The sequence below is a fragment of the Hippopotamus amphibius genome, chromosome 9 (assembly GCF_030028045.1).
Source record: "Hippopotamus amphibius kiboko isolate mHipAmp2 chromosome 9, mHipAmp2.hap2, whole genome shotgun sequence".
Lineage (NCBI taxonomy): Eukaryota > Metazoa > Chordata > Mammalia > Artiodactyla > Hippopotamidae > Hippopotamus > Hippopotamus amphibius.
Genome location: NC_080194.1, coordinates 42,550,924 through 42,569,045, shown reverse-complemented (window position 1 = coordinate 42,569,045; position 18,122 = coordinate 42,550,924). Strand labels below are relative to the sequence as shown.

At 56.7% G+C, this 18,122-nt stretch overlaps 1 protein-coding gene across 5 annotated transcripts in view; it reads left to right on the top strand.

Moving 5' to 3' along the window:
- Nucleotides 1–18,122, top strand: part of PDE2A (phosphodiesterase 2A) — a 90,582-nt gene that overhangs the window by 29,051 nt on the left and 43,409 nt on the right. For 2 of the 5 annotated variants that reach the window (XM_057750953.1, XM_057750954.1), the window contains exon 2: nucleotides 7,338–7,399. The exons of the other annotated variants lie outside the window; for them this stretch is intronic. In XM_057750953.1, the coding sequence (XP_057606936.1) occupies nucleotides 7,338–7,399 (62 nt within the window). The remainder of the gene's footprint in view (nucleotides 1–7,337; nucleotides 7,400–18,122) is intronic. 5 annotated transcript variants of the gene reach the window in all.

Sequence of the window (18,122 nt, the reverse complement as noted above, 5' to 3'; positions counted from 1 at the left end):
CATTCCCCCCAACCCTCCCCGCTTTCCCCACTTGGTGTCCATATGTTTGTTCTCTACATCTGTGTCTCTATTTCTGCCTTGCAAATGGGTTGATTTGTACCATTTTTCTATAGTCCGCATATATGCAGGCACAGTTCTAAGTGCTGGGGTCATAGCAGGGACCAAATAGGGCTCACGGGGCTCCCACTTTCTGTGTCTGAGAACCCCCGTCCTTCCAGTCCAGCCACACCATCAGCCCCTCAGGCCCTGGGCAGATGGCCCTTTCTTCTATGTTTCCCGCAACTTGATGTGCACCTGATGTGCTCCAGGCATGCATCTCATGGTGTTGAGGGCTGGCTCCTGCCAGAATGCAAGCTCTTCAGAGGCTGGGCTGGGTCTGCCCATCCCATGTGTCCTGAGCTGGGTCAGCATCGTCCAGATGGCTTATACCGATCGTCAGAGGTCCCTAACCCCCCATAGGGTTGGCAGCCCAGCTTCCATCTAGGGAAACTGAGGCCCAGAGCAGGCAGGTCTTTAGGGAGCCTCCTCTTAAGACCCTCCTTTGACCAGCGTTACCAGAGACCAAGAAAGGTCAGGTGATTTGTCCAGGTTTCACAGCAAGGTGGCAGGGCTGGCCCTAGAATACAGCTCTCCTGGCTGCCAGGCTGGGCTCCGGCCCCAGCACCATGCTGCTCGCTGGCTGGCCTCTGTGCTGCCTGTGGCGGGTAAATGATTATTAATGACCCCCCTGGCAAGGAGACAGGAAACGTTTCCCAACCACAGCTGGGGACCTGCTCCCTACCAGCCACAGCCATCCATACCGGCCCTGGCCATGGTGTCAGCACCGATGCTATCTCCATGCCGCCTTGGCCTTCTTTCTTTCCTCCTGCCCAACCGACTCCCACCTCCCTTTCCTTTAATGGTTAAAGGACAGAAGGAACAGAGCTTTCTCTTGAACATCTCTTTCTCCAACCTGCTTCATCTCCACCTTCTCCCTTGCCCCAAACCAGCCAGAAGTAGCCCCTCTACCAGGAAGTCTTCCCTGAATGCACCATCAGCCCCTCCAGTGGCCCTGTCCTGGGATCTGGTCACTGAATCTCTCTCATTGTAGATGGTGGCCCAACTCTGATGGTTTGCTCTGATGGCCCTAAGGCTGGCTGGGGACTTCCTGTGGCCTGTCCTCAATTGCTATGTTAGGAATGACATGTGAAGGACCATCCCAGATGCTTCCTTCAGGAAGTCTCCAGCCCAGCCCAGGGACTGTCACTTCCTGTGAGCACTGCAGCTTTCCCTGTCCTTGCCACACGCTGTATACTGCCAGGCCTTTATAGGTGGACAGTTTGTGAGCACCTACTATGTGCCCAACAGAAAGGATAGGTAGAGAGAGCATGGTGGGGGCCTTAAATTTCATCCACACAACCCCCCAAGTCTGAGCAACAATGCATCTGCCTCTTGGCAAGTAGACAAGCCCAGGTACCAGGGCCCAGGGTGGACAGGTGATGGGGTGGTGGAGGGGCACAGACAAAGATTGATGCTGGCAGGTTGTGTGGGGGAGGGCAATGCTGAAGAGAAACTTGGGGGCCATGGTGGGACCGAGCAGGGGCCCCTGATTCAGCCCAGAGTGGGAGTGAGGGCAAGCTGGGAAGCTTCCAGGAGGAAACATCCAAAGTGAGAGCTAAGGGATGAGCCAGGAGAAGGTTCTGGACAGAGAGAAGGAGAGAATGGCGAATGTGAAGACTTACTGGTGACAGACAGAGGGAGGGAAGCTTTCCATGGCTCTGGAGGCTGGATGGCCAGGGCAGCTGAGTGATGAGCATATGTGTGTGTGTGTGTGTGTGTGTGTGTGTGTAAGACAGGAGACGAGGCTGGTGAGGCTGGCAGGGACCAAATTGTGCAGGACTTTTATGCCCTGTCAAGGAATTTGGACTTTCTCCAGAGGGAACCGGGCACTAGGGGAAGAGTTGAAAGCAGGGCAGGGACTGCTGAGACCTGTGTTACGAAGCTCCCTGGGCCGTGGGATGAGGAGCACGTAGAAGGGGTGAGGCGGGAGGCTGGGGCAGTGTGGTTCAGACATGGGATGGTGGGGCTGAACAGGGAAAAGCCAGAGCTGGAGGGCAGGGGACAGAGTGGGCAGAGGCGTAGGAGGGAGCCGGTCGGCTGTGTAGGTGGAGGGAGAGAGGGTCCACTCTGGCATCTGGGTTGCCGCGTGAGAGAAGACCTCCGGGAAGGGTTTGACGGCAGATGCCTGGGCCTGGGCCAGGGACTTCTAAGGAGCAGAAGGTCTCAGGACGTTCTCCCAGGTCAGGAGCTTTAAGGATAAACAGAGACCAGGAGACCTGGGTCCCACTGGGGGCTGCTGCATCCTTGTCTGTAGGTGGGGACTCGGGGCAAAGAGTGTTCTGAATTCAAACATTAAAACCATCTGTAAAATGTAATATTTAATAAAATTCAAATTCAAAAATGTATGAGTACATTCCAAAGCGAGTTAAAATGTAAATTTGTGGAAAAGCTAAATATACATCCGTGATGGTTCTAATATCAACTTTAAGCCTTCACTGCTTCCCTCCTCTTTGGATCCAGCTCCCTTGAAGCTGCTGCCTCTGGTGTGGCTGGACCCCTGAGGGTCCAGGACCTTCTGGTCTCTCGTTCAGGGCACCTCCTCTGGGGAGCCTGCTCTCTGGTGGGTGGTTTCAGGGGGCAGGCATTTTGCTTTTCCCATCGCCCACCCTGAGGCGCTTGACCCCTTGAACTTCACCCATCTCCTGTTGCCTTTATTTGAGGGGCCTGAGTATAGAGCCAGGGGAGAGGAAAGGGTGAGGGAGCTGCAGGAACCAAGGGGAAGAGGGATGGAGAGATGAGGTGCCAGCTGGGGCGGGGTGTGGGGGGGTGCTGGGAGGGAGGGGAAGTAAGCGAAGCTAAAAGAGCAGTGTCACTTCCCAGCTTGAGTATCTGTATTTCTGAATGTAAAAGTTGTGCCATTTCCAGAAGACCAGGATGCTAAGGTCCCATCTTGCAATCTCGGCATTGAGCACTGCTTAACTCCTATGCCTGTTGATCTTGCATAAGGCCACTTTCTGGGCTGCATTTTCTCATCTATAAAAGGAGGACGTTGGGGTGGATGAGCCCTGGGGAGAATCCAGCATTGTCAGTTTGTGGGGTTCCAGCCTTCCATGATTCTCCGCTCCCAGCCAGGACTCTCAGCTGTGTGGATGCGCGGTTGTACGATTCTGACATTCTGTGACTTTAAGATGCTGAGACTCTAGGAGCCGAAGATGCGGACATTCTGTGACTTCAGGATTCTAGGGTTTGATGATTTGATGATTCAATGATTCTAAATGGGGTTGCTGGGAAGAGCTGCAACCGCCTGCCTTGTTAATGTCGATGTTCGGCTCTTAAAAACATAGCAAGAAGCAATGGAGACAGCTCGGGGTGGCGGGTGGCCCCCACTCCCAGGGAGGGAGGGGAGGAGGGGCTGGGTTGGCATGAGTGGGGAAGGAGACCCTCTCAACCTGGGTTGCACAGACAGCTTCTCCTGCCACAGCAGAACTGGTGTGCGAGCGCGTTGACGATCCATCACTCCCTAAGCTTGCAGGGTAAGGGGTCATTTCCTTTATCCCTCTGCCTCCGATCTTCAGTCATTACAGACTGTGGCAGAGAGAGGAGTACCCTTTCCTCCCAGCCCCTGAAGTCTCTGGGATAGATGCGCACAGTGGGGGAAGGAGACGCCAGCTCACTCCCACCCCCTCCTTCCCTGGCAGCCCGGCCTGCGGGGGAAAACAGGACATGAACACTTCCTGGACACAGACACGGGAATGCACGAAGCCCTGCCTGTGAGGGCCCGAGTACAAAGGGCTCCGACTAGGGCAGAGGCCAGGCAGCCAGAGGGCAGTGAGGGCATCAGAGAGTGACCCATTGTCACCCGTTGAGCGCAGGCCAAGGAGGGAGGACCCTGATTGTGCCCTGGGGGTGGCTGTGAGAAGGGCTTCAGGAAGGGAGGTCCCAGGCCAGGGGGCCTGGAGGGCTGATGACCAATGGAGGCTCCCCCTGTAGCACAGGCCCACAGCCCAGCGTGGCACAAGACCAGCTCATCTGTCCAGCTGCCTCTTGTGTTGTGCACAGTCTCAACACCCACATCAGAGATGGGGAGAGAACCTCCAGGCGGGAGAGAAGGAGCTCAGCTCTCTAGACAGCCCGCACTGGCTGGGTCCCTCGGAACCCAGTACCCAGCCTGGTGGGTTCATGGATCAGGTGACAGAGGCTGGGAACTGGCCCCTAGCCCACAGCACCGCAGGGCCAGAAACACAACTTCCCGATTCCCAGCCCTAGGCGCTCCCCTTTGCCTGCAGCTTCCCCCTTTCCCCTGGAACACCTGGAGAGCTAGAGTGGAGGCAGGACTCAGGTCAGGGGTGCAGAGCCTTTGTCTGTCACCCACAGTCTTTCTCCTCCCACAGGCCAGGAAGCAGGTGGAGTGGCTTCACGGCTCCCTGTTATATGCAAGGCTGCATTGTCTACCACATCCTGTCTTGGCCCTGAGGATAAGGGTCCCCAGCAGGGAACCCCTCCCCAGCTGCCTGACCCACGGTGGGCCTCCCTGGGGTTCTCCTCCCTTGTCCTCCTGCTGTCCCATCCCTCACTCTCATCTCTGCTTCCCCTTGGGCTCTCTCTCCATCCCTATAACTTTCCGTCTCTGCCTGCCTTTGTGTGTCAGTCTCTCTAAAAGATTGTTAGACTTGGAAGGCCCCTAGGAGATCATCAAGTCCAACCTTTTTATTCTTCAGATGAGGACAGTAGCTCAGAGAAGGGAAGGTCCTGTCGGAAGTTGCATAGTAGGTTGTGGCAGAGCCCAGGTCACAGAAGCATACTCTCTTAGCATCAGGTGTCCAGGGTTTGAGGACTGACTGTGTCGTGAGCTGTTCTCCCTTCTTTTTCTTTGCCCTCCTCTCTGCTGTCTGGCTGACCCCTACCTCCGGTAGACCCCATCCTTGGGACACAGACCAGAGCTCAGGACTCCATGACTGGGATGCACACCCATGCACACGTAGACTCACAGACACTTGCAACTGCATACAAGTCCCAGGTGCAGACCTGTATCACATGGTTAGGAGGCTGTCTGGGAACCTGGTGTTCTCTTCCTGTAAGGTACCACACATCTCCTCCAGGAGACCCCCCAGGACCTCTCTGCAGAGTCTCCATCCCACCAGGTCCTTTGTGACAACTGAGTCCAACTGAGCCCAGGTTCCTCCTCTGTGGCCCTAAGGGCACGGTTGAATCTCCCTCTGGTCCTGGAGCCCCTCCTTCAGTGTTCCCTCCTTCTGTCTCCAGGAGGGGCTCGGCTTCCTGAGGTTGGGTGGGGAGAGTCCTGAGGTCCCCAGAGGACAGTGGCACAATGGGGAGGCGGTGACAGATGAGACATTGCGTCTTTCCCAAAGTAGGCTCCACCCTACCCTGACCTCCTGGCTGGTGTCTGGGACACACCTCTGGCCACTAGGCCCCTTAGGACTAGGGTCCAGTCTGAACCCCCACCGCCCACCCCCGCACCCTCTCAGTGCAGAGGTCAGAGCAGCAGAGCCCCTGACCTCCAGCAGCAGCTCTCTAATTGAAAGCTGTGGAGTCCAGGTCCCAGGGCGCCAGCAGCATATTAACAGGGTGGTGTCGGTTCCCGGGCCTCTGGGAGGGTTGAGCTAGACTGCTCTGGGCAGGGGGTAGGCAGGGGGGTGGTGAACACTGAGGCTGGGGCGGGATTGTGGAGGTGCTGTGAAGGCCTAGCCGAGACCCTCTCGTCCCGTCCACCTTCCCTGTGCTTGAAGTGGGTGATGGGGAACCAAGGGTGTGGGGCAGGATGTGGTGGAGAGCCTGGGGGCAGTTAGAATGAAGTGAAACTAGCACTGCCTCTTCTCAGGGGCTGGGGAGGGGGCTGTCCCCGGGCAACTCGGTGGTGATGGGTGGACCATCGGAGGCCAGGGTGGAAAAGGAGGCTTAGGCTTGCGGACAAAAGGGATGGGCCCTTAGGTCAGGCACTTATCTTGGCCCGCGTCATTTCCTCTGCCGGACACGGCAGGGTTAGCGGGGTCATCGCACAGAGGGAAGGAACAGGCCGAGCCAGTGCACACGAGGCCCTGCAGTAGACTCAGGCACATGGTGACCTTGCCATGCCCTGGACTGCGGTCAGTCCCCCATCACGTCCCAGCCATGGAGCCACAGTTGCCCTGGGAGATGGCCCCGTCTGCAGCATCGCCACTCCGCTCCCCGTCTCCCCAGACGCAGGCGTCCTGGGTGACACTCGGGCCCAGCTGAAGGCACTACTGAGCAGGGAGACCCCACAGGACACGGGACATGTGGGACCACCAGACACCCTGCTGTAGCCAAGCCACAAGCATCCACACACCAGGCGCAGCTACTGTCGCCCCTATGGTGACCCGAGGAGAGCCACAGATTCCAGCAGTTGTGGGCAGGTGTCCAGAGCCTGAGTGAGAAGAAGGGGGCACCAGGCAGTGAGCCCAGAACCACCCCCCATGCTGGCTTGTGCCCTCCCCCCAGCTCGCTGAGGGCCCGAGGCTGTTTATTTCCTAGCAGGGATGGGTGTCTCATCCCCCTCCCCCTCCCCACCACACGCTTCCAAAGCTGCCAAATCAAATCAGCCCCTGCGCCCGCGCCAGGCTGGCATGGCGGCCAGCAGCTGACGGGAACCAAGCCAGGCTCAGAATATCCTGCCGCCTGTGCCTGTCCGATGCCTGGGTGCGCTTGTGGAAGAGGGGGTGGGGAGGGACAGCCGGCCCCTGAGCAGTGCCTCCCAGAGCGGCTGGCGTTCCGGATGCCACCTGGGTGGTGGGCTCCCAAGAAGGAGTGCGCGGGGTTTGGTGTGTGTGCCAGCCCTTGAGGAGCCGTGGAATACTGCGGATAGGACGCAGGCTGGGGTCCGATGGCAGCCCGGGTGGCTGGACACCAGGCTGGGGTGGAGGACTCGCATGCGTGATCCCATTCACTGAGGAGTCACAGCAACCCCAGCTGGGAGCCCAGCCCAGTGCCGTGTGAGCTGGACACTACAGATCCCATTTTATAGACGGGAAGCTGAGGCTTAGACGGGGGACGTGAAGGGGACCTCAGAAGGGGTAAAAATGCGGTCGTTTCCCTCCCGAGGAGCCCCAGGCTGAAGGAAAGAGTTTGGCTCTGTTCACAGAGTTGAAGGACTGAGCCGGGGTGCCCACGGGAAGCAGGGCACCACCAGGCAAGACTCCCTGGAGGGGGCCACCTGTGGGAGACAGGCGGCCCCAGGTCTGCTGGGCTGGGGGGAGGGGCAGCCTGGGGAGAAGGGGAGAAGACCTGGCAGGCCTCAGCCCCTGGCCTTCTTGTCTCTGCAGCCAGCCGGGACCTCCTTGCACAGGAGCCAGTGCCCCCAGGGAGTAGAGACGGCACACTGCAGGTGAGAGCTCAGCGGAAGGAGGAGTGGGTGGGCTTGGGGGGCTGGGGGGCTCAGGCTGGGGGCCAGTCAGAGCATTGCCCCCCACCCTGGGAGGACTGGGAGGCTGGAGCCGAATCCCAGCCCCATTCCCTCCAGCCTAGGGTCACCCCAAATACCAAGACCACCTCTCCCACCCTATTTCTGCCTGGAGTTCCCTCCCCCTGAGGATTCGTCCTCCTCCCAAGTCCCCTGGGTGTCATGACTCCTCCCTTGTCCTCCCTACCCTCACCCAACAATTCCCTATTGATTCCCTGCCCTAAGTATTTCGAGAACTCCTCTCCTGCTCTCCCTCTGACTGCCCCAGCCTGGCACAGGTCATCTTTCCCCTGGACGGCTCACTGGCTGTTCGCTTTCAGTTGCCCCCATTCTCTATGTGGTTGCCAGAAGGATCTTTCTAACACACAAACCTGAAGTCCTCACTTTTCAGCTTAAAAATCCTCCATGCTCCCCCTCCCCCCTCCTCCCTCTGCAGCCCTAGCCGGGTCACAGTTCCGCCTTCACCCACTCCTGCCTTCCTAGAACCACTCCTGCTGGCCTCCTCACCCCTCAGCTTCCCAAATCCTTCTGGGCTCAGCTCTAGCCTCCTCTCCTCCGGGAAGCCCTCCCTGCCTCTCACGCTCCCTCCTCTGAGCTCTCCTGCCTGGGCCGTAGGCCGCTGGGCATTCTGCTGTCTGTGCCGTTAGCACCCTGTTTCCTCCATTATGTGACTCTGAACTGTGAGCATCTTGAGTCCAAGGATGTGCCTTTTTCATTCCTGAGTCTCCAGGCTCCCTCCAAAGGGTGCCTGGTGAGGGCTCAGCAGGTGCCTTTCTTTTGAGGCGAGGGCTGCTATTCCAGCCCCTGACCGTGCCTTTGTGGGCCCTCACAGGAACCATCAGTGTCCGTGCCTTGAGCCGCAGAAATGGGGTGGGCCGGGGGTGGTGACGATTGGCACAGAGGAGGGCTTTGTGTAAAATCGGACGTAACAGCAAACCCCGGATGAGCCTCCTCTGTGCCCGGAGCCTGGCTGAGAGGAAGGGGAAGCTGTTGCCGTATCAGCCCCTCCTCTGGGCCGGGAGCTGTAGACATATACCTGTTTAAGCCCCACAACCTCCCTGGGAGGCAGGGGCTGTGATTCGTCTACTTTGGGAAAGCTGATGCCCAGTGGGGTCACACAGCGAGTGAATTGGAGGCGGAGCTGAGAGTGGAGCTGCGTCTTGTGTTCAACCCTCGGTCTCTCCCTGCCCTCTAGTGAGATGGCAAAAGATGCCCTCACAGGGTCTTCGTGCCCAGGGGGGTCAGCGTGGGCTCATTGCTGGGACATGGAGCCCAGCCCTGAGGATGTGCCTACAGCTGGATGCTGGGGCAGGGAGAGAGGAGGGGAACTGGAAAGTCATTATTAATTTATTTATGCCCGTGGCATCCCCCGTGGGGCGGGGGCTCCCCCCAGAGCGGGGACAGATGGTGTTCCTGGGAGCCAGCAGGGTCTCGGCAGCCGCTGCCACCCGCCAGGAAAGGCTGGATTTGTCATCCTCCCAGGAAGCTGAGAGAGGAGAGGGCTTTGGAGAAGCTGAGACCGTCCTGGGCAATGGGAGCTGGGCTCCGAGGGAAGCAGCCAGGCCCAGGCTTCTTGTTTACGCCTCTGTGCACAGCCCCCTTTCCCCAGGCCCTCGGCCGTGCTCCCTGCAAGTTCAGGTTCTGCGCTGCCTTCCTTACCCTCCCCATGAGGCATCCCCGGATCATCCCCATTTGCTCTCTCTGCCTTTCCTTCACCTGGGTGCTGCGGCCGCCTGTCTCACACCGAGGATCTTGGGCTGTGCGCCCCTCAGTTCTCGGCCCTGTCCTGCCCCCCAGCCCCACACCCACCACGAAGATGGCAGGTATCTGCCTGGCTTCTGGGCAGAGCCTGCTCTGTTTCTGGGTTTACTTCGCACCCCTTCCCCAGTGCCCAGGCCCATGCTCAGCCCTGCTGGGGAGAGACAGGTTGATGCAACATAGAAAGGATAGGACTGGAGAGAGTAGGGACCCTATCGTGTTGCTCAAACTACTGGGACCACTGGAGGGAAAGAGGGAAGAGGGATGGGAGCCTCCTATCAGGGTGGAGCCTGGGGAGATAAGATGGCCGCATCCAGTTGACAGACCATGGGGTCAGATGGGCATGAGTTCAAGTCCCAGCTTTACCACGTCCTAGGTGTGTGACCTTGGACCAGTCCCTTAACCAGCCTCAATTTCCTCACCTGTCAAAATGGGATAAGAAGCTCCATCATTATTGGACATAATCACAGCAGAGCTGTTGGGAGACGTTACACAAACAATGCGCACGAGGTGCCTGGCCCACGCCTGGCCCACGGAGCGTCCTCGGCGGGAGTTGGCACTGTCCCTCCTTCCCTCAAGGGTGAGGTCCTTGGAGCCAGGTCTAGACAGCTGTGCTCTGTGGGACAGGATGCACTGCAGGGCTGGGCTGGGGGTTCATGGAGGCTCTGCGGGCACAGCACATTGTCCTGGCACTGGCAGCATGACAGCCACGCGAGCAGGGCCGGCAGCACCCATTCCCACCCAGCAGGCGTCTGCTCAGCACACCCGCTTAGGATGCCTCCCTGGCCCCTGTGCCAGCCGGCCGGCTTGGGGGAGGGGCTCTTCAGGCACAGTCTGGAATCCTGCTTCAGCGCCAGGGCTATTACTCTCTCTGGTTGTCGAGGCAGAGGCAGTTCAAGCAGCGAGCAGAGTGCCCTGGGCCCAGGCCCTCTCCGTGCTGGCTCTCAGAGCTCAGATGGGGGCTTGGGAGCCCTCGCTGGGGCGGGGGCTGGGGAAGATGCAGACATGGACAAGGGTGCAGGTATCCGCACCGAGCACTAATGCTCTGACCGGCACTGGCTCCTCTATGGCTGCCCACGGGACAAGGAAAGAGCACACGCTTGGCGTGGCATTGCCAGCCGTGCCCGCTGGTCTCCCTCATGTCCACCCCTTTCCCCCAGACATGGCGGTGCTCACTTCCAGGACACCGACGCTTCCCCACCTCCCTGACTTTGTTCGCATTGACCCCTCTCTTTGGAATGCCTTTCCCTTTTTTCTCCACCTGCTCCCTTTTCAAGCCCCAGATTAGATGCCACCTCTTTTAGAAGTCCTTTCAGACTGCTCCCTCCACCCAGGTCAAGTCAGCCTCTCCTCTTTCCTGGGCACTCACAGCCCCAAGCTTCCCTGAGCTTGTGGTGGAATAACTTGTTACCCCGTGTGGTTATATATTCTTTCCCACATAGTTGTAAACATCTAGCGGGTAGGAACCAAGGCCAAGTCCCCTTTGTCTCTTCTGGCCTCACATGGGGCCTGGCATAGGCCTGGTATATAGTTGGTGCTCAATAAATGCTTCTTGATCAAATGAGAATGTCTGTGATAGGGGGATGGTTGGAGTTGTTCTAAGAAGGGGGCAGTTGCTGTATTGGGTGCAGTCTTGGATGCTTCCTGGAGGAGGCAGCCTTGGAATTTCAAGGATGAGGAGGGTCAAGGTCACTGACTGATGAGACCAGAGATCAGCTGAATAGTCGAAGAAGTCCACGTGGTTGGCTTCTGAGAGGACCTCCTGAGGGCAACAAGGACCAGCACAGGACTGGGACCAAACACACAGAGGAGCCTGGAACGAGCACTCAGAGCGGGCTGCAGGAGGCTGGCTCTGTGCTGAGAACCCAGCTCCAAAAACCTCTTTGCCCCTGGGTCCTGGTCTGAGGCACGCTTGGTCTCAGAGTCTGGAGTGAGGCTGAGGCCAGCCATGGTGGAGAAGTGGGCCCGGAGTGGTAGGATAGCCACAGGTGGGGGCAGGTCCTATCAGGTGAGACTGCTATGGGGGTTGGGAAAGGCTTTGCAGGTGAGTAGAGCAGCTTGTACAAGGGCATGTGGGCAGGATGCCCCCGGGGCTCCACAGGGGAAGGCCAATGTGTGAGTGGAGCCCAGGTTACTCTGCGGGGAGCATTGGGGTGAGGCTGGAAGAGCTGCTGCCGGCAGCACTTTCAAGGCTCCTATTTCAAATCCTTAAGTGAATGCTCCTAACTGGCAGATGTGCCAGCCTCCTCCTGGGTTCCGCACATCAGGAGCAAGTGGCGTCCATGATGCCCCACAGCCCCAAGGGAGCTGCTGCCAACAAGTTGGCCATAGCATCTGGCACCCACTGGGGCCCCGAGGCCCTGCCACCTGTCTGGGCCCACCTGTCAGGCTGCACAGGCCCAGGGTGTTCAGGGACTTGGGCAAGGGAGGTGGTCTCAGCTGCCACCCCAGCTTGTTTCTCTGTCTGTCTGTCCATCCATCTGTCCACACCCCTGGCTGACCAAGGACAAGGCAGAGACGGGCAGACATAGGTCCTGCCATTAGAGAAGCCTAGTTTGAAGAGGCAGTTATTAAGCACCAGGGATTTACACCCAGAGAAGACACATCTGAGCCTGGGCCAGGCTTGTGGGCAGGACAAGGCCCTTAATGGCTTGAAATCGAGGCTCAGAGAGAGGTGGGGACGGCTCAGAGAGGGGTGGGGACTGGCTCAGAGGCACACAGCAGGTCTGGGACAGTGCTGGGCCAGATGCCGCGGGCCCGGGCCGGACAAGGTTCCTCTGGCTGGCCCCTCCCCCACCACCCTGCCTGGCCCTTGGCTGTAAACACAGAGAGAACAAGTTCCGTTTCCCGGGAAATATTTATCTCAGGCCGTGTGGGGAGCGTGCGCTGGCCTCCGCCTGTCCTTCCTGCGGACCAGCCTGGGGCAGGAGGTGAGGGGGCTTGGCGGCCTTGGGGGGCAATCTGCGGGGCCCCGAAGACAGGGCCAGGAAGGGCGTGCCCTGAGGCTCCTGCCTGGAGCTGGAGTCTGAATGCTGGTGTGGGAGAGGAAGGAGCTGATAGGAGAGAAACCCGCAGTATAACCTCGCCCCCTCTCGCGTTCCTCTCGTCATCGCTGTCCACCTGTCTCCTCCGGTGCCTCCCTCCAAGCCTTTGCTCCTGTCTGCTGCCCCCACCTGGGATGCCATTTCTTCCGCGTCCTGGTCTGTCCCAGCTCTCAGCTGGCTTCCTCGGGAAGCCTTCCCTAACTCCCTACCCCCCTCACCCTTTGTCCTTCCCCTTTCACGCCCGTCCCTCTTCTCTGGCTCCCAGCAGCTTCAGACTGAGCCCCACAGACCAGCTAAGGTCTTGTCCCAAGCCACTCAGACAATGCAGACAGCTGCATCCAGGCTGCCCAAAAGTCCCCCTCCCGGGAAGCACGGGGCAGGGTCCGGAGGTCACCTCCTTTCAGTGACACAGCACAAAGCCAGGCACACGGGGGATCCTGGTTGATTGAACGGGGGTGGGGGGGCCATCCCACGGGCCCAGCAAGGATGGGGCAGGTAGAGGGGCCCCGGGTTCCTGCCAGCCGGCCGGCTCTTGGACTTTAGGCTGTGCATCCCAGGCCGGGCCAGGCCCGACTGGGGCCCTGACAACAGGAAATCCTTGAAGGAACAGGCAGGGGCTGAGGACTCTGAGCGCAACAACAGGAAACAGCCCTGACATGGGGCAGCCGCTCTGGCGACTGGACCCAGCAGGATGGGGGTGGGGGGAGCTTGTGGGACCCAAGGGGATGCCGAGGGCGACACTGAGACCCTGTGGGGCAGCGGGTGTTCTACTGTGTGACACTGAGCTTGTGAAATCATGGGATACTGTGTGTGGAGAGTGGGCGAGTCACTGAGTGTGACACTGAGTCATTCCTAGTGTCTGACACCGCTTGTCCACAACTGTGTGAGACAGCGGATGTGCCACCGATTGGGTGACACTGATACTGTGTGATATTGATTTTGTGATGCTAAACGATTTTGTGACACCGAGGGTATGACACGGTGAGGGTCAAGTATGTAAACACGGATGAATGACACTGTGTAGTAACAGGTGTGGTCCTGAGTTTGGGGCACAAGTGTCAGACACTGAATCGTCAGTGTGGGTCCCAGGCATATAGTGACGCTGAGTGAGCAACCAGCGGTGTAACACGGAGTGACAGCAAGTGTGTGGAAACCAGGTTGTAGTACTGTGTGACCCTGACCCTGACATTGAATGTGTGATGCTGTGTATGATGGTGGTGACAATGTGAACTGTGAGCACACAACTCTGTGTTTGATGCTGTCATGGGAAGACCCCTGATGGGTTCAGGCAAGGAAGTAACATGGTTCAATTTACGATTTTGAAAGACTATGCACTCTGACTGTAGAGTGTATGGCAGGGACCAGTTGGAGAGGCTGAGAGGAGGCGGGCAGAGAGTTGGAGGCTACTTTACCCACCCAGGCAGGAGATGGTGGTGCCTGGGGAGGGCAGAGTTAGAGAGAAATGGACAAACGTTGGAGATATTTACAGGTAGAAATGATAGAACTTGCTGATGAGTTGGAAGATGAACCAGAAGGCAAGAGGGAGGATGGCTCCCAGGTTTCCGGCTTGAAGAACAAAGGGATGGTTGGTGGACATGTTACTGGGATGGGTAAAGACTGGGGGAAGGTAAGAGTTAGTTGCATGGGAGAGGACAAGGAGGTAGAAGTTGACAGACCTGTTTCACATGTAAGTCAAACATCCAGGTGAAGATGTCCAGTGGGCAGCAGAGGCCAGCCTGGGGATATGTTTGGGAGTCGGCAGGCAGGGCTGGTTTATTAAACCATGGACCTGGCTGGGATGACCTAGGGAGAGAGCACAGAGAGAGAAGAGGTGAGGACTGAGGACTGAGCCCCGAGGTGAAGAGGAGCAGCAGAGACAGAGGAAGAGTGGCCAGGGAGGTGGAGGAGACCAGACGGGTGAAGTCGGAAGTCACGGGAAGGGAGAGGTCCCATGGGGAGGGATGCTGCCACGCCGTCAGGTAGGGTGGGGACAGGGAGATTGTGCTGGGCTGGGCCACATGCTCAGATAAGCCTGACAAGAACCCTGTCGGTGACAAGGTGCGGCCAGAAGCCAGATGGCCTAGGCAGGTGGTGAGTGGAGGTGAAGACAGAGTGCAGCCAGCCGTTTGGAGACCTTCAGCTGTGAAGGGACGCAGAGAAGCGGCGTGGTCGCTGCAAAGAGGTGTGAGGTCAAGGGAGAGTGCTTTTTTTTTTATGGAATATTTTAAACACACAATAGTAGGGAGAATAATACAATAAGCTTGCCATACACTCATCACCCAAATCTAACAGTTACTGAGATTTAGACATATTTAGTTCATCTGTCCCTATCCCCTCCCCTTTTTTCCATTTTCCTTTCTTGAAGCTCTTAATTTTAAAAATTTTCGTTGTGGTGAAATATACATAACATAAAATTTACCATCTTAACTGTTTTTTTTTTAATTTAATTAAATTTATTTCTGGCTGTGTTGGGTCTTCGTTGCTGCACATGGGCTTTCTCTAGTTGCGGAAATTGGGGGCTCCTGTGATGAGCGGGGGCTACTCTTCGCTGTAGTGCATCGGCTTCTCATTGCCGTGGCTTCTCTTGCTGCGGAGCACAGGCTCTAGGTGCACGGGCTTCAGTAGTTGCAGCACGCAGGCTCAGTAGTTGTGATCCATGGGCTTTGTTGCTCCGTGGCATGTGGGCTCCTCCCAGACCAGGGCTCGAACCTGTGTCCCCTGCATTGACAGGTGGATTCTTAACCCCTGCACCACCAGGGAAGTCCCTTAACTGTTTTTCAGTGTAGAGTTCAGTGGTATTAAGTACATTCACACTGATATGTAACCATTTTCCGGAACATTTTTCATTTTGCGAAACTGAAACTTATACCCATTAAACAACTCCCTCTCCCCCCAGTCCCAGGTAACCACTATTCTACTTTCCGGCTCTATGAATCTGACTATCCTAGGTACCTCATATAAGTGGAATCATCCAGTATTTGTCTTTTTGTGACTATTTCATTCAGCATAACGTCCTCAAGTTTCAACATGCCATGTTTGTAACATACGTCAGAATCTCCTTCCTCTTTGAGGCTGAATAATATTCTATTGTATGAATAAACCACATTGTTTATCAATTTGTCCATTGATGAACACTTGGGTTGCTTCCACCTTCTGACTTTTGTGAATAATGCTGCTGTGAACATGGGTGTACAAATATCTCTTTAAGATCCTGCTTTCAGTTCTTTTAGATACATACCGAGAAGTGGAATTGCTGGATCACGTGGTAATGTAATCTTTAAATTTTGAGGAACTGCCATACTGTTTTCCACAGCAGCTGTACCATTTTATATTCCCACCAATAGTGTATCAGGCTTCCGATTTCTTTACTTCTTCACTGACACTTACCTTCTTTTTTCTCTTAATAGCAGCCATCCTAATGAGTGTGACGTGGTATCTCGCTGTGGTTTTCATTTGCATTGCCTGATGATTAGTGATGTTGAGCATCTTTTCATGTGCTTGTTGGCCATTTGTACATTTTCTTTAGGGAAATATCTATTCAAGGCCTTTGCCCATTTTGTAATTAGGTTGTTTGTTTATTTTGTGGTTGAGCTGTAGGGCTTCTTTATATATCCTGGATGCTAACCCCTTATCAGACATATGGTTTGCAAATATTTTCTCCCATTTTGTAGTTTGCTTTAATGCAAATCTCAGACATGATGTCATTTCACCAAAGGTGCTTATTTTTAAGGTCAGAAGGTCCTGGATGATACTGAAATGAGACCGTGCAACACAGAGCCAGCTTGGAACTGTGTGTGTGAGGCTGTGTGAGGGTGACACCAGGGACCTTGAGAACATGGTGTGTGACACTGAAGGTGGGCCACCCTGAGTGAGGGTGAAAGTGATAGTTTCCCTGTGTGTGGCCCTGTGACACTCAGTGATATGTGACATTGTGGACACCGTGCAATGATTGTGTGTCACTGAGTATGTGAGACATGCCATATGAAGATGACAGTGATTGTGTCCCTGTGTGTTGCCCTGAGGTGATGAGTGTGACACAGAGTGGATGCTGCATGGGAATGAGAGGGATCTCGGGAGTGTTGTGGGTGATGGGGGTGGGGGGTGTGATCGTGTCGGATCAGCCCCAGCCTCAGCTGCTGACCGTCAGACAGGGGACAGGCATCACAGGGTGGACAAGGAGAAACGCTCAGTGGGGACAGAAATGGTGTCTGGGGGCCAGCATGAGCTGGCGTGGGGCCTCCTCCTTTCTCTGAACTCTCCAGGAAGGCTTCCTGGAGGCAGAATGGGAGCACGCCAGTGGGATGCCACAGGTGCCTATGGTGTCAGATAGCCCTGCCTGGCTCTGACATTCTAGCAAGTCATTTTGTCTCTTGAGCCTCAATTTCCCCAAGGGTAAAATGGGGCTGTCAGGAGGCTTATGTGGAACGGTGCTTTCCCATGAACACAGTGCCTGGAATGCTCGGTGGTCTCTCGGGGAGACCATCCCTCACAGCCCTGTGCCCAGACAGCTGGTGTGATGGGAGCAGCGGCTGTGCACAGAGAGGGTGCCTGGAGTGAACGATGTGTTCTAGGCCCACTGCCCTCCGCTCTCCCTCTCCCACCCCTCCTGTCCCCTGCTCAGCACTGTCAGGGCCTCCCCACCCAGCTTGCTCCCACACCCTCCTCTCCCTGGCTCCTGCCATCCTCACTGGCTGTCAGCCTCCAGCCCAGGCTCCTGCAGCCTCATTCAATTAGGCCGATGCAATTTGCTCAAGAAAAAATGCCATAATTTGGTTAATCACACCAGTAGGAGATCTGGCCTGGGTAGGGTGGGTGGGGTGGATGGGGATGGGTAGGAGACCCACACCAACGGCTGAGGGCACAGGTCTGAAAGTGCCTGTCCCTCCTGATCCCCACCTACTCCCTTGGGTTCCATTCTGGAGCCAACAGGGTCCAGAGCGTGGGTCTCCCTACCTCCAGCTCCAGAGATCTTGAGACAGAAACCGGGAATGACTGGGTTCCCTCATGTTCCTGGAGGGTCCCTGCCCCTCTCCATGTCTCAGTCTCCCTGTTTGACAGTGAACGTTGGGTGGGGGATGGTCTCTGAGCCTCAGGCCAGCCTAGCTAGTCTCTGCATCCCAGATCCGCTCAGTCCTCCTCATGGCTTCCATAGGGCCTCCTCTTGGGCTTTGGAGAGGGTGGGGTAGAGGGTGGGTGAAGGGGACAGAGCTCCAAGGGGAGTTAAGAGGGGGTGGGTGTCCTCAGAGCTTCATCTCCGTCCAGAGTCAGAGACCCTCTAGTCCCAGGTTGCACACCTGGAGCCGGAGCAGGAAGAAAGGGAGCTGCTAGTTTTTGGTCACCTGCAGGGACACAGCTTCTAACCTTGCAGGTTGTACCTTGCTCGCACAGGGTTCTAACACAGGCCCTAACACAGCACTGAAACCCAGCTTGCTCTCCCCCGGTACTTGCCCCTCAGGCTGTGTCTGCCCAGAGGGTTGGGGTCGCCTCTTTGTAACTTGCACAGAGGTGGCCTAGCCCCTGGCTGGGAGCAGCTTAGGTAGGACCGCCTGGTTCCACTTTGGTCTTCTCAGTGGCTCTGGGAGAAGGCACATTTTATAGATGAGAAGGCTGAGCCCCGGGAGGTGGAAAGCTTGTCCAGTGCCACACAGGTGATGTGTGGCAGGGTAGGGATGTGAGCCCAGGTCTGGCAGAGGTGATGCAGGAGGTGATGGGGTACACAGAGCAGGAGAATCAAATCCCCACCCCCCACAGGCACAGATGCCAACACTCAGCTGTAAACTCGTTCACTTGCTCAGAGACAAAACCAGCCACTGGTGCACTCACAGTTCCACAGATAGCTACACACT